Source organism: Pararge aegeria, chromosome 6 (assembly GCF_905163445.1).
Source record: "Pararge aegeria chromosome 6, ilParAegt1.1, whole genome shotgun sequence".
NCBI classification, from domain to species: Eukaryota; Metazoa; Arthropoda; class Insecta; order Lepidoptera; family Nymphalidae; genus Pararge; species Pararge aegeria.
Window position 1 is genome coordinate 3,013,045 of NC_053185.1, and position 26,892 is coordinate 3,039,936.

Consider the following 26,892-nt stretch of genomic DNA (forward strand, 5'->3'; position numbering starts at 1 on the left):
CATTACCTTATGTTCGCCTGTTAATTAAAATAAACTTATTATTAATATTAATATTACTTTGAGTTAGAGAGTAACTAAGTCTTCCAAATATTAATGTTATCATATTCAAAATCAGTTAAATTTATAAACGGAGGAACGGTTAAATCACTCCAAAATGATTCTACAAAGTTATCGAACTTGGTGTATTCTTCCGTCTCTATTACTCTTACGAATTTAACATTCTCTACCCATGTCATATCTATCACTTCCCTTTTCTTTTTTAAGTACACACGTTTATTCTTTTTTATGGAACTGTTCCGAGAGTTTTCTGAAATTATTCGGGTTTGGACTGTTGGATTTACGATTTCTTTTTCGTTTAAATCTCTCTGTGCAGTAGCTACATTACTGACTTTCTTTTTTCGATGATAAGTTCTCTTTTTCAGCGTATTTGTAACCTCTTTTTTTACGGTGTTCTTCATTTTTAAGACGGTTGCTACTCCATTCGTTACATTTATCTGTTGTGAAATATCACCTTTTGCATTATCCTTATTACTGGTATACTGTTTCTCAATAATTGGCTTCGGGTTTACAAAATGTGTTGGGTATTTTTTAGTATTTGTATTTTGGGAGAGCTTAGAGCTATTTTCTCCTATTGCTTTTTGTTTTATAGTGTGTGGATTGATGATTTCTATGACCCTTGTATTATTACCTCTACGAATAATACCTTTACTAATATTACTATGGATAATAACTTCATTTTTAGTGTCTGCTATATAATCAGGTCTCTCATAATCACCGAGCTGCTGGCTTTTTTTTGTATTTTTATTATTTTGTACACTGACCGAGTTTGAATTATTTAGATGATTTTGTGATACTTTATTACTATCTCCGCTTACATCTTTTTGTATAACAGGGTTTAATTTAATGTTCCGTTTATTTGTATTATTATTATAGTTAATAACTTTATTTATAGTATCTGTAATATTAATTTTGTTTAAATTACTGTCTTCTAAGTTGATTTTATTGTACTTAATGACTGTATCTTTAGTGTTAGTAGGGATTTCATGATCATGGTGGAGTTTGTTATTATTGAGGCTTGTATTATTTTTAACTGGACTTAATACCGTATATTTTCCTTGCCCAAAATTATCCAGTATACTATTCGATAGTTGGTTGCTATCATCAACTATTTTTTGTCTTTTTTGTTTAACATCATTCTGGTTATTAATTTCAGATTGGCTCGTATTATTCTCAGTACTCATGTCATTATAGGTTTTATTTGAAGATTCCTTAAAGCTGTGTTGTGTTAGTTTATTTTGGGTATAATTTTGATCGCTCTTATAGTTATCGTATTCAAAATTACTCAGTAGGTTTTGCGGCTTTATACTTGTAACATCGACAATTTCTGTCTGATTTTGGTTAATAGTATTTACTTTAGCTATTTCCGATTCTATCATGATATTATGGTGTCTAGTATCATTTTTATTCACATAAGCTTCGTTTAAGTTTTCCTGAGTTATTGTAGACAAAGAGTTTTGATTTATAATTTTTTTATCGTTTATATCTGAGCTAGCTAATGAATCTTTTGTCTCTCCTATAGACAGGTCTAAAGCAGATTGATCTACTTCTGTATCAATGGTATTACACTGTGGCCCAGCAGTATATGTCCCATTATCATTCTCAGTATGTAACTCTTCAATGGGCTCTGTTTGATGGGTTACATTAACATCCTCAATATCTTTTGTTGATTGCTCTCTTATAAGGAACTTCATGTATGAACTGAGTTTTTCTATAACCTGTAAATCGGTACTTTATAATAATATATAAGGTTTGGGTTTTTTTTATTTAAATTATTCTTAGTGGGTTGGCTGGTTTACTATCTCTTATATAATATAGATTATATGAATATCCCCACTGATAGTATAGTAATGATCTACTAGGACTGAGTAGGGCCGACCAGCCTAGACACGTAGTAATAAGAGTCAGCAGCTTACATATCATTATTTATTTAAAGATGCAGTTTTATTACCTGAAGACATCTTTCATCGTGGCATTGGCGTCTAAACGTTTCGATTTCACGCGCGTATTTATAAGCTTCCTCTATTGAAATCGGCTTCTTTTTGTAAACGTAATCGTCGACTTTCAGGTTTATAAGAATCAGTCTAGCGGTCATAACTTTTTTCTATGGTAAAAAAAAACATTAATGATAGACTACCCGCATTAGAGCAGCGTGATTGATTTGTTTTAAATCCATATTTCTTATCAGAAGGGAAGAAACCCTAATTGGCTGATGATGGCAAATGACATGATGATGATGAATTATGAACCCTTTACCAGGCCATTTAACAGGACACAGGAAAGGTTAAGGCAGCAGTCAACCACACTGGTCACTTCACACGCCTTTGAGAACATTGTAGAGAACTCTCTAGCGTGCAGGTTTCCTCGCGATGTTTTCCTTCAACATTAAAGCAAGTGATATTTTTATTGCTTAAATTATGGGGATCAAACTCGGTCCCTCGAAAATGGGGTTCTAATCACCGGACCAACATTTCCATATTATACTCGTTTATTAAAATAGTTGACGGAACGTAATCGTTTACGAATGTGAGTTGCTTAACTAAGCAATGGAATAGTAGCGTGCCGAACAGTGTTCTTTACGATAACCGAAAGCGAAAAATGCAATGACTGACCCCAGGTCAAACACCGCAACTTTGCCCTAAAGCAATGACCAATAAAATGCTACTGGTATCTGTTAGGTATGGTCAAACAATAACAACAAACATCAACAACTCGTGAATCGATCTTCACCATTACTGCTGTTTGATATCGCTAGGTCTCACACTACATAAGTAACCGTTGTAACTCTACAGGAGCTAGAGTTAGAAACCATAAGTCTCGTACTCGCCAGGCCAGGCTACCATTTGTTTCGTGGTTTGGACAATTTTCCACATGATAAAAAAAATATTTTCAGGTAGTACAAAATGCGTGCACATATCTATCCTAAATGGATAAATGAACTTCCGCATATATGGCAGCAATGTATAGAAAATGAGGGTGAAGATTTTGTTGTAAAATATATTTTACATCTATAAAAAGTTTCAATTCTTTAGTAGTTACAAATCGGCAACATCAAACCCTGCCATAATAATAGCTACTACTATCATTGAAAATTAAAATAAATATTTTTATTGCAATTTTCATAGCAAAAAAAAAACTGCGATAGCTGTTCTGCGTGTGTTGTTCCCAAATGTGCATTCTCCTTTCATTTGTTCTTGTTTAATACATGCTTGTGTTATTATTGGCTCGTATGTATAGGTACCGTTGCGTAGCCAGTTCCTTTCCTTAACTTTAACTTTACTTGAAACGCTACCGCTTGTTTTAATACCGGCCTAAGTTTGTAAAAATTTTACTTCACAAATCAAGTCCAAAAGGCTCTCTTGGGCTCTCAGTGTGTACGACCACAACTATTCATTTCGAATAACGCATTATTCTATGATATTATTGTCACCTACGAAACCAAAGGCGTGCGCATATACTTATAACAGTTTATCTATTATAAAAAAAAAAAAATCTATCGTCGCGCATATGTAACAGTTTATGTATTATTAAATTAATTTACTATAGGTTGTCCTCACCTGTATAACATTTTTTGTCACTTTTCTTTTTGTCTGTTTTTTATTTTTCTTGTAAGGCATATTACTTATTAAGTAATAATCAACAAGATAACAAATCCTAAAAATGTAGTAATCAGATACTATTTAGTTGTAGCCTACAGAGTCTTAAAGTCCTATATTACAAATTTATAAATTTTCGAAGGGTAGAAGCCAGTTTGTTTCGAAATATTGATGTTGTTTTTTGATTTGCACTCTTGAGGATAGGCAAAGATCATTGACCATACAGCCTATTATCATAATTGACACTCTCGCGCCAGTCGAAGAAAGTTTACAGTATACTTGTATAAAAATAAATACTATATTGAAAGAAATTTTTTAATGCGTTTTTGCCTTAATTCTAATATTACGTACAAAGATAAGTATCTAACTAAACTTAGCTAGAATTCAAATCGCGCGTGGGCAGATAAATATTTTATCGAGAGGATTCAGAAAGGATATGAATTTCCTTTATAAAAAAATTGAGTGATAACAAGTATTAGATATTATATAGCCGAATACGATTCATAAATCAGTATAGCTTGTGATTCGCAGGCTGACAATCGTTCCATATTTAAATATATACATAAAAAACCACAAATGGTTTGAGTAAATTGCACATTATTTTAATTCAAGATGAATCTCATAGCGAGAGTATTTATTTTGTTATTTGGAATATGTATTTGTGAGGCTGGATATGGAATTGGAGAAACGTAAGTATCGTTTTCAAACCTTTGAAACTTTTTTAATTTAAATTTTATTTAATTCGATAGTTTTCTTTGTGTCTCAAGAATTAATTTTATTGGCTCTATTATGTATTTGTTTTTTTTTCAAGTGTACACTGATCTTTGTGAAGCGTTATCCCAATCACCATTTGTCCCAATGCTGGACACAGGTTTCCTCTGCCATTGAAGAGGGATTTAGATCATTGACCCACACCACTGCGGTTTGACAGGCTTTAAAGATTAAAATAATATTTTGGTAATATTCGGGAACGACGACTAGGCTATTACTAGTACCTATTAAAAAAAATATAACTTGTAAATTTTGGGTTGGGTTCAAATTACCGAGCAAACACATTCTACGTCGTAGAATCAGACTACGAAAAAAAAAATTCAGAACTACCTCAAATAATGGTTTAATATATTTGAGGTAGTTCTTGGTCTATAAAAGAAAAATAATAGTTCATCTGAACTTCATGTAACAGCTCAATTTTTATCTATAGGTACCTTCTTAGTACTTAAAGGTTAACACTTTAACAGCACAAAATTAAGGTACTTTGACGATATATAGATTTATTTTTTTATTTTCTATAATAGATGAGAACTGAACCCAAAAATGTATATTTTTATTTTTGTCTGTCTGTCTATATCTTGGCCGCGCATCACGCGGAAACTACATATACGAAGTCACAAATTATTTGCAGCCATTTGTGATTGGGAAATAAAAGTAGAATCGGTAACGTGAAGCTAGAGTAGGTCCTCAGGAAGGTCATTTGTGATTAACAATGCTTACGCGATTGCATATTTAAAATTGTGTGGGATTGAAGCTCCAAGGTAGTAAGTAGGTATTATTCGCGCACACTTCAATCGTCTGTTGAAAGAAGTTGCGTCAAAATCTGTACTATCTGTAGGTACGTAATATCATAAACCAGTCGAGTTTGTTTGTATTTTTGTAATTCCTGTACGTTAGTTAGTAGTTAGCTGATTTTTAGAAAGATTGAAGACTATGTCCTACGAGCAGTACGCTGGGTCCCGTAGTTTGTGCGGGAAAACCGCAAACCACTGCTAGAATATAAATAAAAAGGTTTTTATCAACTTATTCACAGTTTATTAAACTATCTTATGTTCTTTTCCACAGACAATCCGACGTTCAGGCCCCAGGGTACATACCACCGTATGCGAGAAACCAGATCTACAGTAGAGGCTACGGCGGCGGTTACTCGGGCAGAAAAACTAGCTATAGTGGTACCAAAACCGGTTACGCTGGTACGAAAACAGGTTATACTGGCACTCAAACCGGTTATACTGGTACCAAAACTGGTTACGCTGGTACGAAAACTGGTTATTCGGGCACCAAAACCGGTTATACTGGATATGGTCCACCGGGGCCACCTGGACCTGTGTAAGTACCTCAATTTGAGTCGGGTGAATGTAAAAGAACATTCAATGTTCTCAATGGCGTGTAAAGTCTACCAATCCGGCTAGCGTGTTACACCTAAACCTATAGTTGGCCGGTAATAGGTTGATGACGATGAAATGTAAAAAGTCCTATTATAGTATAAAGGACTACGTAATCGATAAAAAGCTTGGGTTTAAATTATTGCTCTAACCAGGTTGCTTTTCTAATAATTTAAAATGACATTGTGAGATGGTGATAACAAAAAAATTTCACAGATAAGTCTCAGAGACAGTAAATAATGTACCTTTAAAGTCTCTGAAGTATTATTTTGGTTTTCATTTACACGCTGTATACACACGATCCAGTTTAATAGGTACAACTTTAAGGCATTGCTGGTCCAAAATCACATGATTTACGACTGAAATATACCGTGTTATGTCGCATGTGTCGCACTGGTTTACAGTTAACAACTTACTTTTAAATGCAAAAAAATCAAAGTGTGTCGAATTTATCTTACCAAATGTAAAGAAAATTGATAAAAATATAATGATAAATGGTGAAACACTAAAAATAGAGATTTTCTGGGCGTGACCTTGGACAATAAGCTACAGTGGGGTGCCCATATAGATTCACTAGCGGGTAAACTAAGCTCGGCTGCCTACGCAGTCAGAAAAATTAGACAGATTACTGACGTTGAAATAGCTAGGCTTGCGTACTTTCATGGTGTTATGTCCTATGGAATCTTGTTATGGGGTAAAGCAGCTGATATAGAAACTATATTTATATTGCAGAAAAGAGCTGTACGGTCAATATATAAACTTAAATCACGCGAATCCCTCCGTGAGAAGTTTAAAGAAATAGGCATACTTACTGTAGCTTCACAATATATTTATAACAATATAGTATTTGTAAGACAACATATTAGTCTTTATAAACAAAAAGTGGACATAAACAGTCGACTTACAAGAAATGGTCATAAATTAGTGTCATCTGCATATCGTCTGCGTAAGGTACAGGGAACATTTGTGGGATTGAGTATACGCTTTTATAATATGATTCCTAAGGTGATTTTCGACCTGCCAATGCACAAGTTTAAAGAATTTGTTAAAACACATTTATTACAGCGAGGTTACTATACAATTGATGAATTTTTTAATGACAAGGTTGCTTGGAAGCATCCGGCTCCGCTTTCAGCTCTCACAAGATAGAAAAATGAATGTTAAAATGCAAAATGTTGGAAAAGAGCAACTGCTGAGTTTCTTGCCGGCTTCTTCTCGGTAGAATCTGCCTTCCGAAACGGTGGTAGAATCACTACAAACAGACAGACTTGACGTTTCAAAAGTGCTTATATTAGGCCTACTTGAAATAAATGAATTTTGAATTTTTAAGGCCCTCATATGAAGGGTCAGATTCACTCAGCGGGCAATGGAGAGAGCTATGTTACCGACAAAAACCGACGATACAGTGGCCACCGGTGCTTTACAACTATGTAAATATAACATTAGATCGATGTATCTACATTTAGCGGCACTTTGCAGCTCGCATACCCTGCAAAGAGCTGGTCTGTTTATAGGCGACGGATTACCACTTAGGTACCATGAGCTGGGTCCGTCTATTAATGCTATAGAAAAATCTAGACAATCGTAAACATATAATATATTTTTTTACAGATACAATCACGAGTCCTCTTACAGACAATTCTTTAACAACGCAAATGCTGCTTATACGGGTAAGAAAATAGTTTTAATCGGTATTTTTTTTTGTATAAGTGAAATATGAGAACTTATAATTATGCCATAGAATAATTATTGAGAACAAATATAGAATGGAATAATTATTAATACCCATTTTCTCGTGTTATCTTATAGAGCTTGGACGACAAAATGATGAGTATCAAAAACGCATTTCACTCCGAAAAGTTAGATGTGAATTCGATTTAGAACTCGGGTCGGGAATCGAAGCCCAATCCAGGGGTTCCCATATTATGCCAGCGTAAAAAAGTTAGGCAGATATGCGCAATAATAAAATGTCCATATTATGAAACTAATAAAATCATACTAAATAATAAATTTTAGCAAAGAATGAAATAAAATAAAACTTTACCAACAATGTGATGCTGAGCTTGGTGATCTCCAAACAATTTTTCAAAGTGTAGAAAAAGTCGTTACACCGCTGCTTAAACACTATGAAAAATAAAAAACTTTTTTTGTTCGAAGTACAGAAGGATCGCCTAGCGGAGCACCCAGTGGCGTTCATAGAGGGTATGCACAGGATATGCAGACAATATAAAATGAAGAAAATCTCCAGTACTTGTTATAAATACTTAAGGGTAGGCTTTTCATAATTCTTACAATGCCTATCCTTAAGTTTTATTTAATTTCAACTCATACTGGAAATTTTCTTCATTTAACGTCGTCTGCATAACCTGTGCATAACCTCTACGCATGCCACTGGGTGCAACTCTGTACTTTCAATGGCGCTCTGGTTGGGAAGCCCTGCACTAAAATAATCACTGCTTCTATTAATATTTTCATAAGTTTTAAGTCCAAACTCAAATTCAAAGGAGGAAGATCTTCCTAATGTTACGGTCGAGCGTAACACCATAGCTCTCGTACATCCATTGAATACACCGCGATCCGAAACGCTATAGTGTGCGTAGTACGCATTTTACATGACATATAACATTCTTAACAAATTTGTCTGAAGAACTGAAAAGTTCCTTCAAAACCGGTCACGTTATTCCACGACAATAACCACGTGAAAATTCAGTACAAATAGCGAGTCAAATAAAGCCCTTTGAAACTTAGATGGAAATTATCGTATTTTTGTGTGGGCTTAAAACAGACGATTATTTTGAGTGCCGCACACAGGACATTTGGCACAGTGGACAGTGACCCTGCTTTTTGAGTGCAAGGGTTTGGATTCGTTTTTCTCAACTGGAAAATGTTTGTGCGTAGAACATGAATGTTTTTCGTGTCATGGTGTTTTTCTGTATATTTTTATAAGCACTTATTGACCTATATTATTCTTAATATTTATCAGTTATCTAAGTACCCACTACACAAGCTACTTTTACTTTGAAATGAATAACAAATTTTGTTTGTTTGGATAGATATAAGTAGGTATCGGTGATTTATTTGTATTTACCACATTTTCGTTGTTCATTTCGTTTGTAATAAAACAAGCGATAACGTTGACCTTCCCTCGAAGATTAGTATTTAAAATGAGACCTAAAATAATTATATTCGCGTAATCATATTGTGTAGGAGGGGGCGCTATCTATGTTTGGGCGGAAATTCGAATAAATATGGGAGCATCAGTATCGGTATAATACGACCCAAATGTAATAATAATAAGTAGGTACTGTTCTCGATAGATATTGATAGTATCCAGGGCAGGGTTAGGTCTTATGATAATTCAGTACCTACTTATATAAGACTGCAGTACCTATGTAACGATCGTTGCCAGCTGCCAGTTTATTAGATCCCGCCATAAGTGGCACCAAACTTATTTTTTAATCAGTAAGTGAAATGATAGATTATTGTTTTAATGATAGTTAACTATCATCTAATCAGCTAGCTGGCTTTAATTTCATGATATATATAGAGTAATTTGTATAAATCAAACACAAAATAAGGAAGCGAAATCAGTCTTTTTGAATTAAATTAGTACAGAAACTATTTTAGAATTATAAGCAATACTTAAAATGTCTTAAAGAAACAAATTATTTAACAAACTAAATTTTTCTATAAAATATGACAAATTTAAACATTTTAAAATAGGCAGCTCTATATGGACCACTAGGTTTTTTAAATGGACCTATGGTGTCTAATATGGAGCACACTAAGTTTAATAGCGAATAACATCCATTTTTATTTAACAATTATAATTACGTTTCTCAGTGTAGTAGTAACAACCACCATAGATACAAATGAACCGTCGGCATTCTTACATATTACGCAAGTCACTGTTGAACCTCAGCTTATGTTGTAGACTTTATTTGTCTTTTACCTTTTTCGGCCAATATTTCTGGTATTTTTGAAGGTACCACCGTTATTCCGGTCTCATCAACATTGTATGTATTGTTTGCCGTATATTTGAATTTATCCATAGCTTCATCTAACAGCTTGAAAAAAGCGTTAACGTTTTCTTTGTTAAAGCCCTTTAGCCGCGTAATGGATGTACATGTACATTCTTCCATGTGTACTTAACATGCATATGCAGCTAGATCGGCCTCTAACTCGGCGGGAAATGTTGCTTTCCTCCCGAGTTTCATATTTATCACCTCCTGTAAAGGCTTCTTTTTGTTTAGAGATAAACGGATCAGTGTGGTTTTTGGCACATTATAGATTTACGATGCTTTTAAGTATCCCATTTTGCGCACTTGAATAGCCAATATCGCCATAGTCATAGAATCTTTGTCCCATTTTTGCCTATTCCTTTCCTTTCCTTTGTTTAGGTGTTGTCGCCATATCCTAAAACAAAAAGTGAACAAGGCTTACAATATATGGTCTATGGATCATAATATGGACCACTAGTCCATTTTCAAAACCATTCATAGGTCCATATTACAAAATGATGCAATATCAAAGTTATAATTTCGTAAAAAAATAATGTTATAAGATACAGCCAAGAATTACTTTACGAATAATTAGTAGCACTATAAAGTTTCCCGAATGGGGACAGTTCAAATATAATGATGAAAATTTACATCAAATAGCGCTCTAATCTCAAAATGGTTGCCGCTGACACGTACGCACATCTAGCTCTGTTGGATTCCCTGGCGGAACGCGACCAGGTAAGGCCAGCAAATGCAGCTAACTTCACATTGATAGCAGCGCCATCTTGCCTAATGTTGCTATGGTCCATATTATAAGAGTGGTCCATATTTAGAGAACTTACTCTATTTATATATATATATATATATATTATATATATATATATATTATATATATATATATATATATATATATATTATGTATACACTTTATTTGTACTTACACCACAAATAGCAAAAAATACAATGGGCACAACAAAAATAAACTTAAAAAGTAGGATACAAAGGGCGGGCTTTCGCTTAGTAGCGATCTCTTCCAGCAACCTTAGGATTAGGAAAACCAAAAGAAACCGATTGGTGGATATATTATGAAAATTATGCTTACAACTACGAACAATTCTCTCAACAATTATTCATTGTAGAGTCAAGATCCCCTGAGCATACTCGGAGCGAAACAAGCATAGAGAGTACATTGCCGAATATCTGTTCGGTGTAGTAGTATAAAGTATAGAGATATATGTAGTATAAAGATTCAAGAAACTATAAATTTCATCATACAGATTCTCATGCATTTCGCGGAGTATAGTATAATATATGAAAGTATAGTATTTGAGTGCGATCTTTTGTCCAGCTAAGGAATGTTAGCTACAGTGTTTGTGAGACGCTCAAACGCTGACGAAACACTAGGCAGTTTGAGATATTGTATCTATTACTAATTCGATCGCGTGAGAGTTCACTAAGATTCGTATGGAATCGAGAGACCGCTATATATTAAAAAAAACTAGGAAACAGTATTGCCACTAGATTTTTACGCTTTAGAAAAAAAACTCACCGAACTCTTATCGGAGAGTTTAATTTTTTTGCAAATTAAGTTTACATTACGCTTTGTGAACGCTATGTGCACTTGTAATTGAGGTGCATATCAATCTATGTTTTTGTGTGTGTGCTTTATATAAAAACGTGTTAAATATGCACGTTGTCAGTGCTCTCAATAAATAAACAGATGGCTCTCTTTCCGTTTAAAAATCTCACACGAGGCATCCTGATGTGACTGTGTACTCGACGATACCAACAGCCCGACGCCTCGGAAGCCTTAGTTTCAGATCGGTTGGAAGATACAATTTGCTAGCTAAATTTGGTGCTAACTGAGATACAGAATCGGCCTGCAGGGTAGGCATAGAGTAGGAAGATAGCCAAAAAAGAAAAAAAAACCCTTTGAGATACAAGTTATAAAAAGTTTTTGGGTAGGCAGTGCTTTTGGGCATGTATGAGGTGCATGCCGCTGATAGTGACCTGCAAATGATAAAGTGCGTGTTAATGAATGACACGTTTTCGTGTTATTTGCAGCGAAATGCGAAATTGAGTGCATGAACAACGGGATATGCGTGGACACCAACACGTGTCAATGCCCGCCCAACTTCAACGGCAAGTACTGCGAGTTCGAGAAGAAGCCTTGCCTCTTCTATCCGCCATTGCCGGCCAACTCTGATAGGCGATGCTCGCCTGAGTAAGTATTTAAAAGTATTTTTTATTTCAAACAAATATTCAAATATTTATATTATAAAATATGTATTTAGTTTTTATTTGTTATAATACTATATTTTTCCTCCAACCTAGTGGTTAGAACTTCGGAATCACTTTCGGGGTGCTGAGTTCGAATCGCATGCACCACTAAATTATCTTAGTTATGTGCGTTTTAACCATCTAAAATATTACTTGCTTCAACTTTGAAGGAAAACATCGTGAGCAAACCTGCATGTGCGTTCTACATAATGTTCTCAAAGGCGTGTGGAGTCCACCAATCCAAGTGTTGGACTGCGACCTAGACCCTTCTCATTGTGAGAGGTGCCTTGTAGAATGGGTGGATATAATTAATACAAAATTGAAGCTTTATGTACCGTGAATTTCATATCGTTTCTGCAAGTTTTTATTTTCAATTTCTTCTAAAAAAAATTAAAATTATCGAAAAGGGTTATCGAGTAATTATCGAAAAGAGTTATCGAGTCTTCCGGTGATCCTAGAGCGGGCAGTTACCTTAGCCAACGAATTAGTTTGGCTATCCAAAGGGGCAATGCTGCCAGCATCTTAGGAACTGTGCCTCGCTGCGGTGGTTTCGAGGACGTTTTAGATTTTATTTAGTTTTAAATAGTTTATTTTAGGTTATATTTGTTAAATTAAAATAAAATCACTTACAAGTAATAAAAGTTAATTCCTTCTAATAAATGTCTAAATTTGTAATTTTAATATGTAATAGAGTATTATGATGATGTTTTGACAGCTACTGCACCATTACTTGCATGGAAGGCCACAAGTTCATCGACGGCACCACGGTGGCGGACATGCGCTGCGTCAACGGGCAGTGGCAGCCGACACGCGCAGACCTGACTTCGATTCCCGACTGCAAGCCCGAGTGCGACCCGCCCTGCCTGAACGGCGGAGCGTGTCTATCTGTCAACATGTGCCAGTGCCCCGCGGACTACAGAGGACCACAATGCCAATATTGTAAGACACTTTCCATATAAGGAAAATTGGCGTTCTTTATTTAAACTGTGGATGGAGGAAACCTCATAACTTTACCGCGGTCGGTAAAGTAATTCAAAAAGAGATTTTTTTCTGTAATAGCGATATGTTACAATAATGATTCACTAAGAGGAACTGTGGAAATAAATTTCTAGTCTTTTTTACCAGGCTATAATATTTATTTATCAACAATAATTATTTTAAAGATCATAAAAATAAATTAATAGTTTTTATTTTAAATATATAATGTAAATTATTATGTACTGCAAACTTTAAGCATTAATTAAACCAAAAAGTTGGTTACTGGGCCTACGTTTTGTTCTTAACCGTGGATTGTCTATTAAAAAATATAGATACGACTGAATAGGTTCAAATGGGCAACGATCTTTACAATTTCTGAAACCTGAAGGGGACATGTAAAAAAAAATGTATGAAGTGGCGCGATGAAAAAAAAGGTGAATCTTCTTCAGAAGTATTTTGTAATATTTTTGCTCACGATCGATATGAAAAGTAGTATGTTTAACTCGAGAATACACCATATTCTTATCCTCTAACTATGTAGCGTAGCGAGGGCGTACATAAATCTCCTGATTTGGGACAATTATCAGCAAACTTCTAATAAGGGTAGGCCTTGCCTTGATCAAGTTTTCGTGTTTCTTGTTTTTGTTAGAACGCGCTAAGCCCTGGAAATAACAGTCCAGCTTAAAAAATAAATTGTATCTGATAGGCGAGGGTAGGGTATTTAACAGCACGCTACAATAGTAAAGAGCCAAATTAGCCAAGCGTAGTAATAGCGAATGCAGGCGAGTCGCGGTGAGTCGGGGTACATTAGAAACTGCAATTGCTTTAGAAAATAAACAGATACTCTTGTTAGAAGAAATACTTAGATGATATCGATGTCTTCAATCGTTGTGTTCAGAAGTGGGATCGTAAAACGAAATTTTAATGGTTTTATCCTTTGTTTAGCCGCAAGCGTGTGCGATTTCCGCAACCTGGGTTTCAACGGCGGGTACCGATGCTTCGGGGACTCGGAAAAGTTTTCATGTGTGTTGAACTGCCCCAGCGGAGCGTGGTTCAGCACTCCACCCGCTGATACATACGTTTGCGAGTACGCTACCGGCGTATTCCTACCGCAGCCCATTCCACAGTGCGTTTACGGTAAGTGAACATGCGCTCACGCCAATATTCTTTTCCATTACTTCTACATGGAGACATAGAAACATCATCTTCATTATATCTCATCTGGCCTTGGTCAGTCATGATATGGTCATAGTTTTGGCCTTAAGGGTATACCTGGGTATATCCTCTCTGAAAGCGCTTGCCACCTGAGTGCAAAGTGTATGATTTTTGCTAGAAGTGCCATCTAATTACGACACTGGGAAACCATACTGTCACTTTGGTTCTACCAATGGATAAGTTTAAAGAATATGTTAAAACACATTCATTAAGCGAGGTTACTTTACAATTGATGAATTTCTTAATGACAAGTTCGCTTGGAAGCATCCGGCTCCGCTTTTATCTCTCACAAGATGATATGAAAAATGAATGATAAAATGTAAAATTTAGATAGTTGGTGTTGGAAAAGTGCAACTGCTGAGTTTCTTGCCGGCTTCTTCTCGGTAGAATCTGCCTTCCGAACTGGTGGTAGACTGCTTATATTAAGCCTACTAGAAATAAAGAATTTGGAATTTGGAATCTGTAGATGGCGCTCTATCGGTACCGTATAAATCGTAGTTAACTTTCACGTCATCGAATAAGTAAACGTAGGAAGAAAATCTCACACGCGGCACTTTGTTTTATTTTGATTTTACCTATAGTGCCTAACGGCAGTATATAAGTATTTATGTAAGTATTCTGTATATCGGGTAGAATAAAAACGCCATAAAACTGAGGATTGTAATTGGTACGGTGACAGTAACAAAAAAATTGGTAAAAAAGTACAGTAGTATCTAGTACAATCTTATTATCTATTGTGGAAAACGTATTTTTAATCAATAATCTGAGTGATATTGGAATTTATTTTCAATAGGTAAATTAACTGATTTCGCGATCTACTACGACGACAGTTAGAACGCCGAAGGAAGTCTCGTCATTAAAAACATAATTTTGTATTACTTGAACTTCGAAAATCGTTGCACTTGTCGTAACGAGTGCGGCCATGACACCCTACAAGCGTTTTGGCGGTATAATTTTTTGAAAATAGACTTTGCAAGTTTCACCAACAAAACCTTCTGTAAACATAAGATATTTTTTGGATATAGTACTTCCGAACGTCATAGGTAAGTTTTTCAAAATTAGCCATCATCCCTTTACAGAAACGAAACTACAACCATCTCAAAGTAATACTGCTTTATGCGATGGTATAAAGCCGGACCGAATGTATTATCAAATTCCTCTTCTATTATTTTCATTTCTTTTATTACAGAACAAGTCATTGTCGTCACACCCGTGAACACGCACAATAACGTAAGTTTTATTGTTTATCTATTGTTTCTTTTAAATTAAAAACCAAACATTTTAAAAATGGGTGATGGTTTTTAAATGGTTTTCTTTATGCACACTTGATTTGGGAGTAAGCTAGTGAATGCGTGACGAAAGCGTTACGAAAAGTATGATCGGGCGCCGCGAACGAAAGCTGAGAGGTACATATAAGTTAATGAAGAAACAACGATAGAGAGTTTCGTTCTCAATATTACTGTATGTTTTTATATATATATTTCTGTATATATTTAAAGGTCTTTACATATAGTATCCACGCTAGTGCATGAGGAAATTCCTGTAAACTAGTCGTAAGTTGGAAATAAATAAATAAAATATATACAACGTGTAAATAAAAACCGAAATATTACTTCATATGCTTTATAGGTACACTATTTACTGTCTTTGAGAATTATCTGTGAAACCGAAACGCTAATAGTTTTGAGTAAACTACTGCCATAATTTTTACTGAAATACATCAGATATAACATAACATGCAAAATTAAATTAAGTGACTCCTGTCACTTCATTAGGTACACGTCTTTTATCTTCAATAGGGTCGTCATAAGTAAAAACGTCGTCACAAGTGATTTCTTATGAAATATACTTATGCACCGTTCAACAGTGTTTCGTAATTTGGTTACACGTTGTATAATATACATTTTTACATATATAAAGATATATATAATAATGTTTATAATACTCCCTTCAATGGGTAGTTAAAATAAAGAAAAAATTGCGTTTCTGTGAAAATACAAGAAACAACATTTAAAGCCCTTCGGGTCTTTAAAATCAAAATAATTTCTTCTTAAAGTAAACTCTTAAACATCATTTTTAAATATCACTTATCGCTGTAAAAAACATTGGTGACTTTCAGAAAAGGTTCGATATATTAACTCGAGAAAAGAGTTCTTTACATATATATATACACATACACATTCGTATAGGTGGAGCTAAAGAAGTTTTACTCCATTCATGTGGTCTAAAGCAAACTGGGTTTTTTCTTTTTTTATTCCTTCGCAAATGTCTTATTTCTTTTAAAGCCATACGCATTACGTACGCCGAACGCAACAGACATCAACCATTATGAACATACGACGCAGGGATCTGGAAAGTACGGTTCGGGAAACGTTAAGAAACCGATCATAGTGGTGCAAGACCTGACTCCAAAAGGCGGTAGTTGCTTGACATGGTCCGGCCTGCATTATAAGACTTTCGATGGAAAAATATACAGGTTAGCAATCAATATGTATTTCTTTATAAATAGCAAGAAAGGAAGGGTGGTTTCGCCATCGGTTGTTCGGTGGTAAACATCTTCGAATCCAGAAAAGACCGTCACTGCAGTGAAAAGGCTCTCTCACCCCCTATTAAACCCTATATATATAAATTCTTAGTTTTTACAGTTTCTAGTCTCATAATTTAATGGAGCTCTATTCTGTATCTAACGGTATAAATGGCCACATTAACAAGATTTTTAACAAAAAAGAAACTTTTTCTGAAATAAATTTTATATCAACTAAAATATAATAATGTTTTGTATAAATCAAGCTTGAATACTACAACTAGCTTCCAGTTGCGTAAAAGATAGAAAGTTTGGGTGTACCCGGATTTACTGAATACATATGCGTAATCCTTTTGGGTGCTATATTATGTTTTGTGATTGCGTATACAATGCAAATATATGCGATAGTTGAGTTTCTGTAATTTTTTGAATAGTTCGTTGCCTGTCTCCGAAACTCTTTACCAGATATGAAATTTAAATAAGTTCATTTCAGAAAAAAAACTCCTTTCGTATAAAAAAAAAATATTTTGCCAACCTATCTTAATATATATAAATCTCCTGTCACGATGTTTGTCCGCGATGGACTCCTAAACTACTGAACCGATTTTAAATTAAATTGGCACACCGTGTCACCTGTTTGGTCCAACCTGACACAATTGGTCCAACTTAAGAGATAGGATAGCTTAGATCTTAGCTATATATATATACAACTATACTCATTTAAGGCTTAGCGATACTGAATACTTTAAAACAAAATCAAACGCAGACGAAGTCGCGGGCAACAGCTAGTATATAATGTATATAAGACGGAGCTATACCCGCGTATATATAAAAATAACAAAAATCCAAATTGACAACCTACTCCTTTTTGAAGTCGATTAAAAAGATACTAACAATTTATATACGCAACAAAGTTCGAATGAATGAATATACTTTTATTGCGCGCCACAAAAAATACATAAAAAACGAAAAGTACAACAAATGAAGGTGTACAATGTAATCGCCTTATCGCTTCATAGCGATTTCTTCCAGGCAAAAAGCAGCAGGCAGTGGAATGGGTAGGTGTGCAAATATACATATACCAATAAAAAATAATTCATTACTTAAATAAATATACATAATATATATAAAACAAGACTTGTAACTATATACAAATAAATACATAAGTAACTACCAATATAAAAATGATATTTATTTAAAAATAATATAATAATTAAAATATGAAACAAAATAAATAATTATCCTCAAACATATATAATAAAAATGAGAAAGAGGAGGAGGGACTAGTGAGCCGTCACGGTTCATCAGATGATTGAGACAAAAAGTCATCGATATAGGTCGAGTTCAGTTTATTAAAATAAAATAATATAAATATTATTATATTAATTTAGTTAAGTTTATATGGGACTAGTGTTAGTAAGTTTTAGTGTTATTAATTCAATAATATCTGTTCAACAGCTTCCAAACCTCGTGCAATCAGATCCTTGTAAGAGATGCAAGCGAGCACAAATACACGGTTGCTGTAAAGCAAACGCAGTGTGAGAGGCAGGGCTACTGTCCGTATGAAATAACCGTGTACTTGGACGAGAAGATGTACTCCCTCAGCACATCGTGTAAGTTTTATCAATTCTGGCCTAATCGATGTTATCAAGATAACTTATAATTTTTGATCTTCATTATCCATTACCGGCCCGCAACAGGGCACGGGTCTCCGCTCAGGGTGAGTGGGGTGTGTGTGCCCAAATCACTATAAGTGATACACAAATTTGCCGCCTTTGTTACACAAATTTAAATGACTTGTACCTTTATTCTCTTTTATTTATTTCTGTTTTGTTCTTGTATGCAATAAAGTATTGTTGATTGATTTTGATTGAACTCTGGGCAAAAGGGTCGTTAAAGAAAAGTCTCAGGCATGTTTCCTCATGATGTTTTCCTTCCGGGTTAAAGCAAGTGATATTTTAATTCCTTAAATTAAAAACGCACATAGCTCCGACAAGTTAGAGGTGGAAGCTGGGGATCGAACTCGGTCCCACCGAAACGGAGCCGAAGCCTTGGCCACCAAGCTATCGCCGCTTATTATTTATAATATTCTGTCCTTATTGCATAAGGTTTTTATTAGATAATAAGGACAGAATATTATAAATAATAAGGGGGTAACCCTTATTATTTATAACTTTCTGTCCTTATTGCATGAGGTTTTTGTTAGACTTTAGCACCCTTATTAATAAACTTAGGACGTTAGAGTAGCCACGCAGAGAAATGTCACGTTCTGACATAATAAAGGTGATGAATGAATGAATGAATGGGTAAAATAGAATAAAAAATAAAAGTAATTGTATTGTTCCATAAAAATGACAACATTTATAATAGGTTTGACCATTGATGGTCACTACACTTTTATTGTACACCAAATAAACATACAGAAAAATTGTAAATAAAAATTTAACACAAAGTAATTGGCGGCCTTATCGCTGCATAGCGATCTCTTCAATTTTTATATCAATTGAATTGTGACAAAACACTGCGTAGCTATTATGACCTTACGCGACTTTTATTAATAAGAGTTTAGAAGTATTTTTAACAATTTAGAATAACAGGACTTGGTTGGTCATGATTTTATAAGACACTACTATACCAAGGCCTCGGCTCTAGTAAAACAGGGAATAATTTAGCTACTCCAATGCAGGCTTTGGTAACGAAATATACTCATAAGTAATGTTAGTATCGGGTGCAGCAGGCACACATAAAAAGTAATGGCAGAATTCAGACATTCACACAATAATATTTTTGTTGCCAACGCTTATTTTTCCTTGGGGAAATCCTCATGGATATCTCTCCAAGGAAAACAACGAAAATGTTAGCCACTAACCTGTTACACAGTGTTCTAAACACATTGGGTCTTTTGCAAGCTTCAGCAATACCTGCTGAACCAGATTTTTGTGCAGTACTACTAATAGTTAGTGGACTCGAGGACGGTTTCCCCCTCGAGGTATGGTGGTAGGCGATATGGATAAATATATCGCCTGCCAACATACCTTTTTTTTAGACTCTGGAAAATGCATTTACGCAACCCTTCTGGAAGCGGGTCAAATTGTCTTACCCGTTTCCGGAAGGGTTACATAAGGCCAAACCACGGTTATGCAGAGCCCTTCCTCCACCTTTGATGTCACCTACAAACATACCTAGAGGGGTCAATATTGTCTAGGCCAGAATAAGCTAAACCCTTTTTCTTTTTGATTCGCAGTCGACGGTTCCCTGGTGTTCCGCAACAGCAAACGCAGGATTCCCATCCCGGCCACGCTGCCCGGCATCCGCGTATCCATGCCCAGCGACCACGTGCTCGTGGACTTGGACGCCGGCATCACACTCAAATGGGACACCAATGTAAATACCTACTACCACCGATGTAATACTGCCCATGTGTGGGAGTTATGGTGATACGCTCGACCATACTAATAGGAAGATCTTCCTTCGAGCGAGTGTTGTGTGCTCGGGGACCGAAGTCCATTTCATCTTTGGAGGTTGTATATAATAACATTTCTAGCGCGATGCAGGATCTTTGTGGCGCCATCTAGTTCGATAATGTGGAGACTACACATCCCGCATTGATCTCCTGGGTGATGACATCACAGCTAACATCAACTTCCAAAGAATCTGAACCCTAAACTGCCCCCCTAAAAACTTGGTATTCTCATGAAAGTGAAGCTATCTATCTCTTTATGATAGCTCAGCCAAGTACCGCTTTGAATGCTGTGGATCGCCGAGCCAGGAGACTAAAGGCGAGGATGCAACACTTCTAAAATCCAAAGTCCGATTGTAGGAGAGTCTTCGGGGAGTGTGCTCAGGAACTGTTGGATCTCGTTGGCTCTTCACCATTTTACCATCGCATTGCAAGACACCGAGCGCGTTTTTATCCATGTGTTGACAATATACCTAGAACTCGCACAAAGCTATTTGCATCTCCTAGGAACGCCTTTTTGAGTTCTGTGTGCCCCAATTTTTTAATCTCTTATTATTTAATAAGTACTAATTTTTACTAAAATGTATTTTTATTCTTGTTCGGTGTGCGGTGTGCGGTGTGCCAAATAAGCTTTTGCGTGCGTACATAAGTATACATATGAGTATTTTTCAGGACGTGCTTTTGGTGGAAGGTTCGGTGTTGGTTTGGAATAAGACGGAAGGTCTCTGTGGCACTCTGGACGGAAATCCCGAGGACGACATGATCACGAAGGAAGGCATTGTCGCTAAGACAAAATCCGTTTTATTCGATTCTTGGAAACTTCATGATTTTGAAGGTAAGATACCATTTTTGTTTCATCTCACCTGATGGTAAGTTATGATGCTGTCTAAGGTAGTAGCCGGGTAACCTGTAAGGGGTATGGCAGGTATTTTAAACTCTAGGGTATTAAATAGCGACGCCCGAAGGGCCCCGCCATACCATTAACAAAGAAAAGGCTAAACAAAATGCTTTCTTAAAGATATTGTTACTTATACAAAACAGAATCATTTACCGAAAATATGGTTAACCATTATGGTTAACCATTTTCAATTGCGTGCCATATTTTTAAATAAAGTTCAACGTCCGTACGTAATCAGTAAATTTTATTAATAGCTTGAATGTCATCAAACGTTATTACCAGCGCTTTAATTTGTATTATTTTAATATGAATGAAGGTTTGCTTCAGTTTTGTGATCCTTTTTTACACAAATTCAAAGTCGGCAGAAAAACATTTTAAAATAATACTACTTGAGGTTATGACGGCAAGACCCTCTCGACTTTTAATCAATGTTTAACCTCGAAGTAACACTTAACCTCTTTAGGAATTTGCCATCCATTTTCAACTAGAAGTTATTATTTTCTAAGCATTAATGAAATTAATAAGGTAGGGTGAAATCATGATGCTCATACCTTGGTGGCTTGGAAGGTCACTTCTGTGGGATGCAACTTGTGTTGATACCCTAGCTGCATCACACATCCAGGCCACCTCGTCAATGGTAGGTGCGGCTGCTACCAATGCCGAGCAGTAAATATGAAAACCTGGATAGCAGCTTCATTTTTGTGCCTTTTGGAGTAGAGACTTTGGGACCGTGGGGTCCGGAGGCAAGAGCCCTTTTCAAAGAATTATCGAAAAGGGTTATCGAGTCTACCGGTGATCCTATCCGGGCAGTTATCTTGGCCAACGAATTATTTTGGGCATCCAAAGGGGCAATGCTGCCAGCATCTTAGGAACTGTGCCTCGCTGCAGCGGTTTCGAAGACGTTTTAGATTTTATATAGTTTAAAATAGTTTATTTTAGGTTATATTTATAAAACAATTATTTTAAAGAATAAGGTAGGGTATATTTTACTTTCTTTTTAGGACCTATATCAGTCTCATTCTGAAAGGCTTCACGTGCCCTGTAGTGGGCTAGCAATAGGTTGATAAAAATGATGATGATGCTGAAGATGTGTACTTAAGTGTGTAAATTTATGGATTGTTTATTGTAATTGCGATTTCCCGTCTCTCATGTATTATTCGTACTATCGTTAAGGTTACCTGGCAGAGATCACTTTTAGTGATAAGGTCGCCTTTTGCTTTTAATTTTTTTTTTAAGTATATTTGTAATTTCTCCTTTACTACGCAATAAAGATGTTTAAATAAATAAATAAAGATGATGATAAATACTTGCGTTACAGATATGTGCGGCAGCAACACCACTGAGACTAGCGCATGTAACTCTAAATCCGACGAGGATATGAAAAAGGCGGCTCAGTTTTGCACCAATATATTCACGAAGGAAAAGTTCCGGAAATGTGCGAAGGTAGGGCAGAAAATCAAGCAGTTTTAACGACTTTCTAGTAAATAAGCTACAAAACATTCCACTTTCTTTTTGTTTATCTAACCCTAAGGTCAGGAAGGAAGGCAAATCCATCCCTCCTAAGCAATAAGGCCGCCTTTTGTATCAACGAATTCGTTTCTGCTTTCCGTTTTATATCCCTTGTATATTTTTTTTAATGTTCAAATAAAGAGTATATGTTTCATTTTCTTATTCCTTTGTTTATACTCTGGAATTATAAAGATAATTCCAAAGATTATCGTATTCGCAATTATTGAAGGGTTGATTTTGACTTAAGGGTTTTTTGTGTGTGTGTAAGTGATGGAACAAGCAGATGGCCCACCTGATGGTAAGTGGAAAACCACCGCCTATAACGAGAGCAACACTTCACATGGCATGCAAGGAGCACGTCCTAGAACGTACCGCCCTGTGTCCATCAATTTGAGGTGTAGGTGTTAAATCTCATGCGCCTGTAATCACACCGGCAACCACGCCCTTCAGCCCTTCACGCCCTTCACGCCCTTCTGCCGCTAAGCAGCATTGCAACAATGCTGCTTAGCGGCAAAAATAAGCACGGCGATAGCCGATAGTACTTCCCTGGATGACTCTGTCACAAAGAACTCTACTACGATCTTAATTGAAGCAATTGGATTAAACTAGTATTATTTTATTTTAGGTAATGGATGTATCCCAACTACTGGAAGCTTGCCAATGGGACTATTGTGCGTGCACTACGAGCTTGTGTAAGTTTCAGATTTTAGTTCTTTATAAATAATACTAAAAAGATGACCTTGGGGAACTTCGTACCATCTAAAGTCAGGGTTTGAAAGTAAACGGAAAGGGTAATTCCAAACCTACCTACATGATAATATATTTTTTTAATTGTCTCTTGTTCCTTTCTGTTTTGTCTAGTTTTCTTTTTTCCAAATCCATCTTACAAAACAAAATGTAAAATAACTAGCATTCGTCAATACATTTTCAAATGTATGTGACACTAATGCACGGCAATTGCTCTTAATAGAGTAGGCTTGTTGATTGTTTTACGTTAGACCAAATATTCCAAATTGCAATAAAAACGTAGTGCACCGTGTGGTCACCCCCATCATCGTATCAACCCATTACCGGCCCACGACAGGGCACGGGTCTCCTTCCGCAATGAGAAGGGTTCAGGCCGTGGTCCACCACGCTGGCCCAGTGCGGATTGGTGGACTTCACACGCCTTGACAGCCCATTAGCGAATTGGGCAGCGACCCTGCTTTCTGAGTCCAAGGTTTCTGTGATGAACATGAATGTTTTTCAGTGTCTGGGTGTTTATCTGTATTTTATAAGATAATATTTATGTATATACATAAAATTATTATACATATATTATTGACGGTCGTTTTTACATATATTATTCAGGGTCGCAGTGGGCAGCGACCCTGTTTTCTGAGGCAAAGGCCGTGGGTTCGATTCCCACAACCGGAAAATGTTTGTGTGATGAACACGAATGTATTTCAGTGTCTGGGTGTTTATCTGTATTTTCTAAGTATTTATGTATATTATTCATAAAATTATTCATCGGTCATCATTGTACCCATAACACAAGCTACGCTTACTTTGAGACTAGATGGCGATGTGTGTATTGTCGTAGTATATTTATTTATTTATTTTATTATTCATCAGTCATCTTAGTACCCATAACACTAGCTACGCTTACTTTGGGGCTAGATTGCGATGTGTGTATCGTTGTAGTATATTTATTTATTTGATAAAATTATGGAGAAATCTCAGGCATGTAGGTTTCCTCAAAATGTTTTCCTTCGTCGTTGAAGCAAGTGATATTTTAATTACCTACTTAAAAAACGCACATAACTCAGAAAGTAAGAGGTGCGTGATGGGATTTAAACTCGACCCCCGCCGAAAGCCACGTTGTTTTCCTACACCATTACTGCCATTGATATTTGATTGCTTTAATATAGAATTTTAGTAAATTTATAGAATTTAGAATTTAAATATTAATAATCCAAAATATTATTTATAATCATTGACAGCACCTGAGGAATGTGCGTGTAGAACAGTATCGGTGTATGCTAAAGAATGTTTACGTCACGGCATTGAGGAGATGAAGTCGTGGAGGGACCCTGAAACTTGCCGTGAGTATTTTCTTTTAATATAAAGGTTACAGATTATAATTATATAAAGATTACATCTGAAACTGTAAAATTACATATGAAAACCCACAATGCTAAATGTCTAAGCAATTTTGGATGTGACTTCTGTCTCATGTTTTTTCGGTAGGTGAGTGGTAAAAGATTATATAGAGTGAGACAAACAGTTCAGGTCTGCGTCTAGTGTATCTACTCTAGTCGGACTACTCTAGGGATAAAATAAGAAGAACATTCTATCGATATAAGTTAAAAATAAATCTACAATTACACGAATGCATTTTTTCTATTAGTACCTCTTTTTTATTTTTTTTTTATTAACGATAAGCCAGCGCTTGACGATAATCGTGCCTGTTAGAAAGGAAATACTGAGGTCTAGGTTAGAGCACGTTTGCTTAGAAAACGGTATTTCCTCTTGCCTTGACGGTACTCAAGCAAGCTATACGTGGCAGGACACACAGATGCCAGGAGGACGTTCCCCATCCCAGCGTAACGTTGTTCTCTAAACTGTATAAACGTGATAACGTCGGAGTTATTCCGACGTTATGCCACGTTTATTTTTAAGACCCTTAGTTGCAAGCAACCGCAATAGTTTACAGATTATTATCCAAAAGTTGTCCTTAATTCGTTTGTTTTCAGCTGATGCCAAAAAGACTACTGATCGAAAGGCATTTGCATAATTGTGGGTTTATTATCCACTTATGTCGATGGGTGGGTCTTATAGGTTCTCTTGATTTGATCTCTTAAGTATTACGGTAGACTAGCCGGACTAAAAGCAAACCCAAGACATTTTTTTGGATATATGCATTAAATTTTTGTATTGTTAAACCAAACCATTTTTTTTTTGTAGCCTTGAAATGCCCGGAAGGCAAAATCTATAAGTCTTGCGGACCAGATACGCAGCCGAGTTGCGCCTCTCCTGAACTGAGTGCCACTAGCAACTCCAGCTGTGTTGAGGGATGCTACTGTCCGGAAGGTCTTTTGCTGGAGACTGGTCGCTGCGTGCCGAAGAGCGAATGTCTCTGCCGTGTCAGGAACAGAACTTACCCACCCGGAACTGTCATACCTAAGAGCTGCAACACTTGGTAAGTTGGCCTTGCTCAATTCTAAACTGGTGACCATTGTATGCCTACTTATCCGGAAGGCTTATTGCTTAAGACTTGTTGTTGCATGCCGAAGATTCAATGTCTTTGCCGCGTCAAGACTAACTTACACACAACAACAATGGGAATTGCATAATAAGCGATTTGCATGTGTGAACGTTAGCTAAGTTGATTGACCGCTTATGTTCGATTTCGAAGATCTGTTTGGTACGGAATATAAGGATTGAAGAAATTATAAATTACACCATACAGATTCTCCTGCTTATCGAGTATAGCAAATTAAGCTTTATTATTATATATAGCTATAGTTCGTTTAAATTATTATTATCTAAATTTTACACTGTGTATCTTAATTAATTATCGATATATTATGTACGTTTTGATTTTTAAGCTCATATAAATAAATGTTGTTATTATTATAGTTGTGGGTTTATTTAGTTAGTTCAGTAGTATTATTTGACGGCCCATTGGCGCAGTTTGCAGCGACCCTGCTTTCTGAGTCAAAGGCCGTGGGTTCGATTCCCACGACTGGAAAATGTTTGTGTGATGAACATGAATGTTTTTCAGTGTCTGGGTGTCTATCTATATATTATAAGTATTTTATGTATATTATTCATAAAAATATTCATCAGTCATCTTAGTACCCATAACACAAGCTACGCTTACTTTGGGGCGTGATGGCGATGTGTGTATTGTCGTAGTATATTTATTATTATTTATTTATAAAAAAAAAAATTCATTTTATTGCTGTATTTTTTTATTTTGGTTTTTTTCCGATTGTTTTTTTGTCCGTTTATAAAAGTTTAAGTTAGCTTTAGCTTTGTGTATTATTAAATTAAAATATTAAAATGTGGTCAGTGGATGGCTACGCATTTCCGTGGTGTCACCTGGTTGGTACAAGGTGCCAACTGAAAATCAGCGCTGTATGTTCCCACAGACGCATGCAGCACAATGCTGAGCTGGCACCTTTTTCTAGGTTGGGCCACACATAAAATACGTGGTGTCGTTAATTTTGTTAT

At 35.9% G+C, this 26,892-nt stretch overlaps 2 protein-coding genes across 4 annotated transcripts in view; one reads left to right on the forward strand and one right to left on the reverse strand.

Annotated features, from left to right (window-relative positions):
- Positions 1 to 74: 74 nt before the first annotated feature.
- LOC120624259 (putative histone-lysine N-methyltransferase 1) lies at positions 75 to 3,737 on the reverse strand. Its single transcript, XM_039890708.1, has 3 exons — positions 3,615 to 3,737; positions 2,009 to 2,161; positions 75 to 1,775 (listed from the first exon to the last, which is right to left on the reverse strand). Exons 1-3 carry the CDS (start codon positions 3,672 to 3,674, stop codon positions 75 to 77), a joined length of 1,914 nt encoding a protein of 637 aa, XP_039746642.1. The 5' UTR covers positions 3,675 to 3,737.
- A 413-nt stretch (positions 3,738 to 4,150) lies between these two features.
- The window catches only part of LOC120624559 (hemocytin), an 89,075-nt gene continuing 66,333 nt past the window's right edge, over positions 4,151 to 26,892 (forward strand). For 2 of the 3 annotated variants that reach the window (XM_039891190.1, XM_039891191.1), the window contains exons 1-15: positions 4,151 to 4,342; positions 5,490 to 5,753; positions 7,421 to 7,479; positions 11,875 to 12,034; positions 12,806 to 13,029; positions 14,014 to 14,205; positions 15,473 to 15,513; positions 16,569 to 16,759; positions 18,266 to 18,420; positions 20,052 to 20,191; positions 20,940 to 21,102; positions 22,484 to 22,608; positions 23,300 to 23,366; positions 24,657 to 24,758; positions 25,621 to 25,855. In XM_039891190.1, the coding sequence (XP_039747124.1) occupies positions 4,266 to 4,342; positions 5,490 to 5,753; positions 7,421 to 7,479; positions 11,875 to 12,034; positions 12,806 to 13,029; positions 14,014 to 14,205; positions 15,473 to 15,513; positions 16,569 to 16,759; positions 18,266 to 18,420; positions 20,052 to 20,191; positions 20,940 to 21,102; positions 22,484 to 22,608; positions 23,300 to 23,366; positions 24,657 to 24,758; positions 25,621 to 25,855 (2,195 nt within the window). In that variant the 5' untranslated portion in view covers positions 4,151 to 4,265. The remainder of the gene's footprint in view (positions 4,343 to 5,489; positions 5,754 to 7,420; positions 7,480 to 11,874; positions 12,035 to 12,805; positions 13,030 to 14,013; positions 14,206 to 15,472; positions 15,514 to 16,568; positions 16,760 to 18,265; positions 18,421 to 20,051; positions 20,192 to 20,939; positions 21,103 to 22,483; positions 22,609 to 23,299; positions 23,367 to 24,656; positions 24,759 to 25,620; positions 25,856 to 26,892) is intronic. The other variant, XM_039891189.1, reaches the window with a different exon arrangement.

Bases quoted from the DNA above. Each gene is read 5' to 3' on its own strand.
- LOC120624259 (XM_039890708.1), bottom strand. From the start codon at position 3,674: ATGCCTTACAAGAAAAATAAAAAACAGACAAAAAGAAAAGTGACAAAA. The intron at 2,162-3,614 runs GTGAGGACAACC...TTTTTACCATAG, and splicing joins TGACAAAAAATGTTATACAG to AAAAAAGTTATGACCGCTAG. The intron at 1,776-2,008 runs GTAATAAAACTG...ACCGATTTACAG, and splicing joins ACGATGAAAGATGTCTTCAG to GTTATAGAAAAACTCAGTTC.